At 34.5% G+C, this 12,209-nt stretch overlaps 1 protein-coding gene across 1 annotated transcript in view; it reads left to right on the forward strand.

Annotated features, from left to right (window-relative positions):
* The window catches only part of ERC2 (ELKS/RAB6-interacting/CAST family member 2), a 428,110-nt gene that overhangs the window by 324,752 nt on the left and 91,149 nt on the right, over window positions 1-12,209 (forward strand). Inside the window, exon 17 of the mRNA XM_074152871.1 lies at window positions 11,853-12,001. Within this exon, the coding sequence (XP_074008972.1) occupies window positions 11,853-12,001 (149 nt within the window). The remainder of the gene's footprint in view (window positions 1-11,852; window positions 12,002-12,209) is intronic.

The raw sequence follows: 12,209 nt of genomic DNA on the forward strand, positions 1-12,209 counted from the left end.
GCTCAAAACAGACTCTTTCTTTGCCCTCAGTAAAAGTCCTTCAGTTTTAGAAGTTTTCCTAAAGACTGTCAGAAATATTATTCAAATCAGTAGAGAACTTCATGTCTTAGTCCTGTTAGTGTAGTATGATATGTAAGAAGTTAATTGTTTATCAAGAGTAAACATGCTATGATTTGTTGTGGAACTATTTTAAAATATCCAACTACTGTTATTTCTGCTGTGATGACTCCTTATTACCATTGAGACATCCGTCTTCCTGGGTGCTATACCTTCTCTCTAATACAAGTCAGTGATATACCTTACGTCTCTTTCATCTGCTTTGAGAAAGTCGGTATGAACTGTCTTCACTGTGAGTCAATGTGTATTATCTTAGAGCTCTAAGTATGTACATATGCCTTTTTTTAAAATGCTTCCTTAGTCTGAAACAAATTTTGAAACAGTTAACCCACCAAAGAAGATCAATGAGCAAACTTCTTTATGCAAAGTTGAATCATATGATGGTCTTCATGCTCCTGGCAATGCTTGTGAATAGCTCCATTAGCAGGGAAGTCATGTAATTAAATAACATCATGTGGTATCCTATCTCTTTAATTCCCAATCTTTTAAGATACTAATTAGAGAAATATTTGTGTGCTGTTGTCGAATTCCCTCTCTCCTTCCATGTAAAATATCTTGTGCTTGCTCTAGGCTTTCATTGTCTTTACTGATACTTTTCTATTTTATAGTTATTATTTTCATATGCTGTATTTTGGGTGTGCAGTTTTTTATTAAAAATGAAGATTTTTTTTCACTGAGGTAAAATGATGAATGCAGGGTTTGAATAAATCTTCTCTGAGAAAGTAACTTTAGGCACTTACGTCTTTAGACATCCCACACCTAACGGATTGGTGGCCTGTTAGTTTGAGAATAAATACCTTAATTATTTTCTTTACTCAGATGCTTAGATACTTTTTAAAATGTTAACACCAATAGTTAGTGATGCTGATTTTCTGTGGCGTGATCATAAATACATATTCAATGGTTCCCAGTATAATGAAATCCTCAGAAGCAATAAGTCTGGAGCAGAATGTTTAAGTACATTCTGTACCTAGCAGTACCTTATCAACTAGACAAATTTATTGCAAACATCACAGTTTTAAAAAATAGAAAATGTCAAGTTGTAATAATTTGTAGAATTTCCTGTATCTATCAAATAAACCTATGTAACAGTTTTAACACATAGCGTAGCAATAAGTAATGGATGTCATCGTGTTAGTAATGGTAATGATGGTTCTGGCTTCACAGATCTAAATTAGAATAATTAAAATATTTAAACTGCCAATCTATTGGGATGTGTGTGTGTGCGTGCAAAATTCTAAGGAGTTTCTTAGTTTAAGGCGGGCATAGAAAATTCTACTCTGACATATATTTGCGGCTAGTGGAAATTAAATGACACTGTTTTACATAACTTCTGTCTCACACCCTATTTAGTAACTGAGCATTTAAACTATGCCCTCAGATCAGTTATCAAATATGAATTATGCACTGCTGAGAGAGTACATTTTGGTAATAGTACTTATTCAGGCAATTTTCTTTCTTGAAATTACCTTCTAATATACTGTAAAGCTCAAGGCATAAATTTTAATACATATTCCTATTGATTTCAAAATGGAGCTAATTATTCCTTCTGATATATTTCAATGTTCAATGTGATCTACATTGGACTTCATGAGTTTTGTTATATACGTTATTCAAAGGGCAGCTGCTTGTAACTTTATGGTAATTAGAGGGAGGACCTTAAGTTACTTGTTTCAAAATCAGACAAATCTTTTTCTTAAATTTCTAATGGAAAGGAAAGAAGGATTTTAGTATCTTTTTATTTTTCTTATCTGTTTGCCAAAAGGATAGTTTTATTGATCAGTATTTATTAAAAGTTGAAAGAAATTCTTTACCATAACCATGTGCTTTGTGACAAATCACCATTTGGAATATGTTGTCAATTCAAATTGAGAACAGAATGCAATTAACAAAAGTTTATATTTATTTAATATTCTGTCTCTGCATCTCAGTTATGTATGTCTTTGACTCAAATATTTTGAATTCTCTGCAAATTCATTAAAATGATAGTAACTCTGAACAGTAACTTTTATTCAAGCTTAAACGTTTATTTAGCAGTTCAAAAACCTTACCAAGAACTATATTCTAGAGACCAAGCCATTCATCCTGCAAAGTACTTTTATCTTTGTCTTCTATAAACACAAAAAGTGATGTTGAAGGATAAGGAGGCTGACAATGACAGATTACCTATAGTTTTGTTTTCCTGTTTAACTTAGGTAGACCCTGCACAGTGCTATGTTCTGCTGTAACACAATCCCATGCCTTCAGATGCCACTGTTCTTGTTCTCAGCAGTTCCCATCTCTGCGCCATGTTGTGGTATGGCATAGAACAGGCAGAGGTATCTTAACTGAGTGTTGGTTGCATTCCTATGGAGAATCGTACAAAGCCAAATGAACAATAGGAGTCAATCCTAGTAAAAAGCTGCAAAACTCAGAAATAATTGTCATCTTCTAACTTCAGCAGTGTTTTGCAGCACTGTGAATTCTTTTTGTTGCCTCTCTCCATTTCTCACACGGTCTGAAGCTTGTTATATCTACTCACGTGTGAGCAATGCTGCCCATTTGAATGAAATGATAATGCAGTAGTTATCGAAGCATGATCTATGAAACTATGATGTAATTGCTTTCACAGATGAATGTCTTTTCTGAGGGGGTCTGTTTTTCTTAGCTGTCATTTCTAAAACATAAATCATCAAGACATCAGAAGTGCAATGTTACAGGGTTTGAAAAAGTTCAGAGAATTCAAAGGCCAGTTGAGTTCCTACTTCTTACTTGAAAATTAGCCCCAAAAGATGGGCATGACGTTCCTTCTTTGCCTTTCAAAATTTCTGTCTGAACTTGTACCTTTATACTGGATGATTTTTGTTTGCTTAACAAAAGACCTATGTGCACATTCTAAATTGCTGTTAAGGAGAGAAAAAAAAAGGTATAATTTAAAATTGCCAATCTAAAGACAATATGGTTACTGTTACCGGGGGATGTAAGGAAAGATGTAGTTATGGGAATAATGAAACATAGGGAAGAAGCACTGAGCTGTGGCTCTCTCTGGGGAGGTAAACTGGATGAAAAGGACAAATGGATAAAAAAGCTTCTTTTCCAAGAAACTCCTCCGTGATTGTTCAGAATCAGGTCCTTTCTTTCCCTTCTTTCCATTTCCTCTGAAATTTCACATTAGGGACAGCTGTTTCATCCCGTTTCTCCTTGATTCCAGCCTAATGAAAATATACATCTAATATAGATGTAATATAGAGACTGTTATCTGTCTCACACAGTGTAAACTTTGATATCTCTTCCTCACATCTGCTTCCAGCAGAAGTCTTGATCAGGTGGTAAATTCAAGGTTTGATACTCGAATAATATGAGGAAAAGTGCTTGGTGGGTTGGACTGGTGGACTGGGGTGTGTAAGAGGGGTCCCCTGTTTTTCTGTGCCGTAGTTAGTGGAGCAGTCCTCTCTGCTTCTAGGTATCTTTGGGCTCTGGAGCCTTGGTAGTTCTCTGTGCTTGCTTAAAGGGCACCGGGCCGACCTGAAGTGCTATTTCATGCTGCTTATTCTTCTGAAAGTATTTCAAAAGGGATTGTTCTTTGAAAATAGTGAAAAATAATTGTTCATTTAAAAGAAGTAAGCTGTAAATAATGCTTTTGTAAAGCATATTTAGTCATGTGGTTGGAGGGACAAATTTTCTGTCAGCCTCAGACATACAATTTTAGGATAACCGTCTAACATCAATAGTGACTGAGTTTACATGTCTGTGTCACACAACTAGCTTAGACATAAGACTTATGTTGTTGAATATACAGATTTTAAATTTCATACTTGTGATCAGTATGTCTTGTTTTTAAAGAAAAACTTTAAAATACCAATAATATTCTGAGGTTTATTTTCTAAGATGCATGCACATCCATAATGGATTAACAGCATGTTTTAACAAACCATTTATTTGCTTTAAGAGTGACAGAGAGAAGCTGTTTCAAACAGGATCTCTCATCACCGTCTATCTCTAGTCACCTCCTACTGAACTTAAGGTTGAATACTGGGGGTCATGAGGGAAAGAAAACAATAATTAAAGGGGAAAAGTTGATTGAGCTGGTTTTTTTTTTTTTTCCCCTTCAGTACGATTAGCATGTGAGAAGCTGGCTGAGTACTCTACTGTGTATCATTAGTTCAAACATTTCTGACTTGATTTAACTTTAATGGTGACTTTTTAAGTTGTATTTCTGTATTTTGTGGAAAACGGCTTAAGTAGTAAAGGCAGTAAAAGATCTTGTTAGAAGATCTTGTTTCTATAAATCTTAATCTTGGAATTCTGTTAGATTACAATTGGACTGTTTCTAAGAACTCACTCCACCTCCCAAAAAGTTGTCATGACTTCTTTTATTAAAGCTCAGAAAATTATTCTTAGACTAACAGAGGTGGGGAGTAAAGCAGGAGTGTTTACAGAGTTCACTTCTAAATTGACTGTGATAAGTGGCAATGCAATGTATTATGATTAGAGGTTTCTGGAAGACTCTTTAAGAAGGTTAACTGCAAGGCAGCTCTCAAAAGAAAGCATTTATCTTAGTGGTCATCCTTCAGTGTTTTATACTACTGAGATTTTTTTGTGGGTGGTTAGAACCATTTTTTGTGTTTTATTAGCTGTATCTTGAATACCTCCTACAAGCTGAATGACAGTTTAGGGTTATTAAATCTGTTCTTAGTACATTTTTTTATCCATAGTTAATCTTGACTAAATATATGCTAGTGAACAACCCTTTTTTCTCAGTTGTTGCCCATATTTGTTAAAGAAATCATTCCATTTGACATTTGTTTAGGCTGCAGTTTGATAAAATACTGTATACAATATACTTTTTCAGTTTGGCATTCAACAGAGTCTTTCATGGATTTATTTCTTCTTGCATTATCTTATCTTCCCTGCTAGTATGCTAAGGCTTCCTTTTCATATTAAGTAATTTTTTTCACTCCAAGACAGATGCTTTCACAAATGCATACTCTATGTCTATATTGCTAGAGATCTATAAGATGGTGTTTTTCAGGTGTTAGGTGACATTTATAATTGCTTTGGTATCATCTGCTTACTTGTAATCCTATGTAAGGTATTTTTCATTAATTCAAATTGTTCTTTAACATTACTTCCAGTGACTTTACTAAAAGATTTGTATGATTTTATACTTTTTGTTTGTCTAAGAGCCATGTCTATTATCAGATTAATAGCTGATAGATCCTCCAAGGAAAGATATCTCTATATTTCACTATCACTGAGGACTGACCTATGCAGTAAAAAGTCATTCTTATCTGTAATTGCTGTCATGGAAATTTTCACAGACTTGGTCATTCTCAAGTTTTGTGTTGTTCTTTCTTACTACAGATGTAGAAACTTGAATGTAAAAGTTCTTTTTTTCCAGTCGTAGGAAGGAAGCATATGATGTAAGCAGATAAAACGTGACATTAACTCCAAGGACTACTGTCTTAAATGAGACACAGAGTAAATCAGCTTTAAAACACTGAATAATTGAATAATTGGGTTGCTGGTAAGGTCATGTCTTAGGGCAAGATCAACTATACCCAGGTCATTTCTAACAGACTTTTGCCCAAATTGTTCAAAAAGACTTCCACTGGCGGTTACCGTCTTCCCGCAGCAATTTCTTCCAGTACTCAATAGCTATTCATACTTATCTGCCATTCTCTTTGTACCTTGGCTAGATATTAGGAGGAAAATTCTTCTCCTCCAATTTATGCACATTATTTCTTGTTCTGTGTACCATGGATATGGATTAAAAAGTTCTATTTCACTCTGATAGAGCTTTTTATGTTTCTCATTATCATGTTGCCACTCATAGACTATTTATTGTAGTTTTTTCCAATGTTTTCGTCAGTCATTTCTCTGACTGCTTTTGTTGCTCTCCCCTGAACAGTCTCCACGTTTTTGATGAAGAATCATATCCAAACTGCATTCAGTATTTCAGCTAAGATCTTCCTGAAGTCACGTAGGTGAAAAGGATCACTTCTGGCTTGGAATCTATTTCTGTTTATACTTCACAGTATGATGTTTGCCTTATTCGCAACAGGTCATTAATATGGAGCTCCTCCTTAGTTTTCTAGATGGTGTCTTTGATTTGTCAGGACATTTTTATTCCTGTCTTCACGGCGCTTAAAGATCCTCCCAGTCTCTAGTCTCATTGAAATGTAATAAGTAGATTTTCTAGTCCATCATCCATGTAATTAATGAAAACATTAGAGTGGAATCCTGAGTAGTTTTGGGTGGAATACCACTTGCATAAGTAAGTTAATGGCTGACCATTAGGAAGGGACTGTTCCTTTTGTCTTTTCTTTTGTATTTTAGTATGAAGTGATTTTAAGTGTACTAATATATTTGTGCAAGATTCTTGGTACTTCTCACTGGAATCATTAGTACTTTAAGCCCTGATCTCGCAGCTGCAAAGTGTACCCATTGAGAGACTTACATTCTCACTGTCCTTGTATTTAGGAGACTGGCTTGAGGTAGTAGGTTGCTGTGGAGTAGAATGCAGTCAGGCTTTTCCAGGGGAGAAGTTTCATTTAATGAATTTTGCTTTTCCAGGGAAAAGTTCTCCTTCTCCTCATCGTAATGAGCAACTGTATTATAGTGGAGGATATATAGTTTGGTAGTCCTAGGAATTACTTTATGTATATCAAGGGAAAATGTACAGAATAATTACCAATGTGGAGAAATGCTGTTCGATTTAACACGGATTTTATTAATCTGAGAGTTTACCTAATTTTACTGTGTACATTTAGGGTGATTTTTCTTGGTGTTAAAAGTACTACCCTGTTATTTGTATAACAGATTAGTTTGCCAAAAAGAGAGAGGAAAAACTACTAATAGCAAAAAGGATTACTCTTTATAAATATTACTGTTAAAGAATGTCATTTAATTCAGTGCTCTAATAAATTATTTTAAAATGTATTTTATTACCATCATTTATTAAACAATAAGGAGACATTTTGGCTGCAAATAGTGATAACATCTCTATAGAACTGTATTTAGACAGTCATTTTTTTTCCTGACACAGTAGATAATTAGGAATTATAAATTATACTTACACTCTTAAGCATGTTAGCTGGAGAGTATATCAGACTGTATGTTGTTCTTGGTGCCAGTTCAGGTCTTGATTCTCAGACATCCTTTCACAGAAATGCATGATGAGTTTCAGTTTCTAGCAGCAAAGTAGAAGTGAATGACTCACCTGAGAGATTTAGATAAAGACCTTGCCACCTGTTTACATTTTTGAATGAAATTTACTTCATGTTTGTAAGTGAGAAAGTTGTTATTGTCAGCTGTTTTGCTGGCATCTTAGCCTTGTTCCTAGTGGTCAGATAATATCATTTCAAATGTTTCCTGCCAAAATGGTGATATAAATTTTTTAGCAGGGTCACTGAGTAGCTACAATAAATTGCTTCTGTTCATCAGATTTTGTTCTTCCGTAGGAAACCTGAAATATGTTAGCAGGGTAGCACAGCACCTTTCACAGACGTGAGCAAACCTGTGTGTGATGTTTTATAAATGAGATACAATAACGTAGAGCTCCAGGTCTGTCCCCACAGGCTGCTTCATAAATGCTTGGATCTCTTCCCTTGCAATGGCTCAGCAGTATGAACAAGATACTTTCCAGCCTCTGTCTCCCAGGGACTCAGTGGAGGAAGGAAGTAAAGGAGGTTTCTTTAGATGCCCTGTCACAACCTGCATCTTTATTTTGTACTCAGTAAAGTAATAATAAAAACTGTTGGGTGTCTTTGTCTTCTCTTTGTATTGAAGTAGTTAATTGTTAACGATATAAGCAACCAACATGTATCATTTGGTAGAATATACAGTCCCACTCTGCTGAACTCTTGTTAACCCGGATGCCTGGTTAAATGCCACTGGATTATATATTTGAGGTTATTACTGTTCAGATTATCCATGATAATAGACACAGATAATATGCCGACACACTGCAGGAGTATGTCTGTGCAGACAGGTGCAGACAGATGAAAGCTTGCTCTGCCCACACTCCGAGCAGGCTGTGTGTGAGCCAGTTCCAGTCTGGAAGCCATCAGCATGTTGTGTGGCACCATGCCCAAGCTAAAACACCTTGTCTCTTAGATAAATGAGGCTTTACAGCTTCTGAGTGACTGACATTCATTGACTCACATTCAGGCGGCTTCTAGAGTACTGGCAGAGTTTGCATCCAGCTGCCCATCTGTGCAGATGTATTCATCTTTAGTAGAAATCCACATTCTTGTATTCTTGTGCATTCTTGTATTCTTGTGCTTCTCTCAACATTTGTAGGTTTAACACCTCCCAACTCCATTTACATCTACTGTAAATATAATTAAAAAATATATTGACAATTATTTTGGGGAGCAAATTCAAACTTGTTTATGTGCTGGGGGTTTGATTCAAATCTTAGAGTGTCTCAGTGGAGCACTTACGGAGTCATATGACAGCAGCTATTTCACATGACTATGAACCATTATTTCCTGGAAGTGTTCGGTATGAGTCATAATTTCCTGGAATTAAAGAGTTTGGTTACGTATTTTCCTAAGTATTTCCCAAGATAGGAGAAGTGGTGTATTGAGTGGAATTATCCTGTGAGCCACAAGACAATAGAGAAAAAAGATTTTGTTAGCTTTCCCTTGCAAAAACATTCTCATAACTTCTGGTTGGCTTTCAGAATCCCTCAACACCATCAAGCTAAGAACAAGCATGCTAAGGTCTGCAAAATCTTGTGGGTTTGGGGCTGCAGAATCCCGAGTGCAGATTTTTCAAAGCCTGTTTACTGGCTTTTATCTCCTGTGGAAGGTTTTATCTCATTTGCTACTTTAAAGTGGGGCTAGAGAGTATTGCACAGTTATGACCACAAGAACGTGTGATATTTTTTTGGCTGGCAATAAAAAAAGATGAATGTGAGTGAATTCCATTATTAGATGTTGAAATGATACCAAATAATTCAGTAGTTCTGACTTTTCTTCCTCACTAGTCAGGTTTGTGGTTTCATTGCCAATTTTGAGGCAATGAAATTGTCTCAACTGGGGAGGAGAACTAAAACTTCAGTATAGCTTCATGTAGTTTTCAAGACAGTTTAAAACTTTTATTCTGTTTGTTGCTTTTAATGACTGTAATATGTGTTACATCATTAGATAACATTACATATATATATATCATTAGAAACCTCATAAATGGCAAGTATTTACCATGAAATTTTCTATTAGATGAGCAGACGTATTGGATCGTCATGGGATGGAGTTCACTTACGTAATTTAAGAATTAATCCAAATATATTTAAAAACCTTGGAATTTCTGGGATGTATATTTCTTTACCTATTTTCATTGTCAGTGTGTTGGGTTTGTGATGTTAAGTCAATGTTTATCTTCAGCTATTAAATAAGTATATCTTTAGACTGATAATTATGTTATAAATAGATTTATATTTTGCTGTTCACCAGAGGTACCTACTTTACAGCAATGATTACCATGAATTAAAGATTAGGATTGAATCCCACTGGTGTTAAATGCAGACAGGGCAAATCTTTGTCCTATGTATCCTGAAAACCAGAGCAACGTTGTGAAACCTTATTTTAATAACGTCCGAAATAACAACAAAATTGTTCCTTGATGCAAGTTAAAAATTGGAAAATGTTCCTTGATGCATACCACTGGAACATTGTCAAAACTTCTGACTAACCTTTCTTTGTAATTACAATATAGTCTGCTAGTAGATAACGGTAGAGGTACTAACGTAATCTTATTTAATTTAGAAGAATAGTATTTTATGTAATAATGCAATATAGTGTTTCTTTGGCTTTAAAGTCACAGAATTCCTGTTGCTGACACTTTCTCTCAGAAAGGTTATGTTATCACCCCTCACACCTCCTGGAGTTAGGACACGTTTCTAAAACACAAAAGTACAGATTTGTATGTAAAAGGTACTATGGAGAAAAAGCTGAAATTGTGCTACATTTTTCTTTCTGTTTTAGCCAAATGCTCAAAAAAGGGCATATTTAGATTTTATATCATGCATAAATTCTCTGCTTTCTGCAAGGTGAGAGAAATTGTTGAATACAGTAGCAATTCAGCTTTCTTCTACTTCAGAGCATTAAAAAGTTAAGATTTTAATGGGAATGTTATGGAATTGATATCGTATTTGAGCAAAACACATGAAAACACTGACATTACAAATTTCTACTGACTGTTTCAAATTGCTATGCAGCAAGCTTTATGCATTATTATGAGGTTTATAGAAAACAATATATATCTCATTTCAAATTATCGTTATGGATATGTGACCCTCTGATATATTTTTTTTATTTAATACCTGCTATTTAAAATAATTAATAGCTTTCATTTAAATTAAGACTGTTGGAGACTTATGGCATCCTCTTTTAAACATCATTTAACTGTGATTAGAATGAAGAAGACAGAATAATAAATGAGACTATTTAAGTGTATGAATAAAATGCAACTGTTTATCTAAAATTGATCCATGTCTCATAACTTTGAGAGTAAAATAAATGGGTTGTTTTTCTTTGACTCCATCAGAAATATTGTCCTATAAATATTTACATTAATACATTAGGAATTTTGAAATAAAAGTGAAATAGCTTTCTTGACATTTTTGCTAGCAAGCAAAGGACTATGAGAATTCCAGACTCCTAGCTCACCTTGACTGTATGAAGTTCATGAGCCGTATTCTTACATTTATTAGTAGTTGGAGCCTAAGGTTAATTTATGACTCATTTATCCATGTTTATTTTTTAATGATTGATCTTATATAGTTCTGGAAAAAAGGCATAGGCCATAACGTATTTTGGAATCTGCTTTTTCTTGGCTGATAAGTCGTAGTCTGTCATTGAATGCATTGCAGAAGGTGAATATATTTCTTTTATTTAGGAAAATAAGGGACAGATTATGGCCTTGTCAACGTGAACGTTTTAGAGTGTAAGAAATGAAATAATAAGATACTGCAAGATCTGTGCTTCCAACTGCACGTTGTAAAAATTACTTTTGTCATATGTCCTCACAAACTACTTACGATGTGACCCTGCTAGCTTCTATGTAATTCTATATGTTTCTGAGTGCTGTAAGTTTCTTTTCTGTTTGCTTTACGGAGATGAGGGGTCAAGATTCCAAAGGAAACAATTCCTCATGAACAATTAGATCAAGGAACTTCTTTTCTAATGTTATATTTTACTTCTAGAATTATAGTTTTGTGGTGGCACAATGAATAATAGATCCGTAGGAAAACATTTAAGTAAATGTGAGGAAGGTGTCCAGAGATTTCTGTACTGAGGTCTCAAGGGTGCCAAATTAAGATGGTAATATAAAACTATGTTTTATCTCTATCACTTTGCTTTTTCTTATTCAATTTGTATGATCTGAATAATTCACAACAGCTTTATGTAAGATATTGTAGAATTTGGGAAAGTGAATTTAGAAATATAAATGCCAAAGATTTTTAAAAGCAAAATATTTCACAGAAATATTACTGGGTATTGTACTGTAGTAAAATACACTGGTGTCATTGTTTTATGAAATAGTTGAAAAATGAAAGATCTATAAAGGGAACTTTTTTGGCTAATCGGTTATTTCATGATTTGATTAGACTTGACAATGTTTGCTATTTAAAGAGTGCTCAGAAGGTAGTTGATCTCCGAGTGGTTAAAAAGCATCTCGTGTAGTAGATATGGTAGTATATGTTCAGTTTTAATCAGAATATAACAGTTTTTATTTTATTTTATCAGACAGGAAGCTCTGCTTGCTGCAATTAGTGAAAAAGATGCAAACATTGCCTTGCTTGAACTGTCTGCTTCAAAGAAAAAGAAGACTCAAGAGGAAGTAATGGCTCTTAAACGAGAGAAGGACAGATTAGTACATCAGTTAAAACAGCAGGTGGGGAGACATTCATTTTCACACTTTTGTGGCAACAGAAAATTTGCATTATTTTCATTTGTACTATTTTATTTTAACCTCATATTGAAAGTCTTCAAGCCAGGTTTGACATGTGACAGCAGTTACGAAAGGTAGGAAGTGTTCAATGTAAGTGTTTATTGCTTCTCAATGGTTAAGTTTCTAGCTGCATGTTTGCTTGGCTCATATTG

This window comes from Numenius arquata, chromosome 8, assembly GCF_964106895.1.
Source record: "Numenius arquata chromosome 8, bNumArq3.hap1.1, whole genome shotgun sequence".
Lineage (NCBI taxonomy): Eukaryota > Metazoa > Chordata > Aves > Charadriiformes > Scolopacidae > Numenius > Numenius arquata.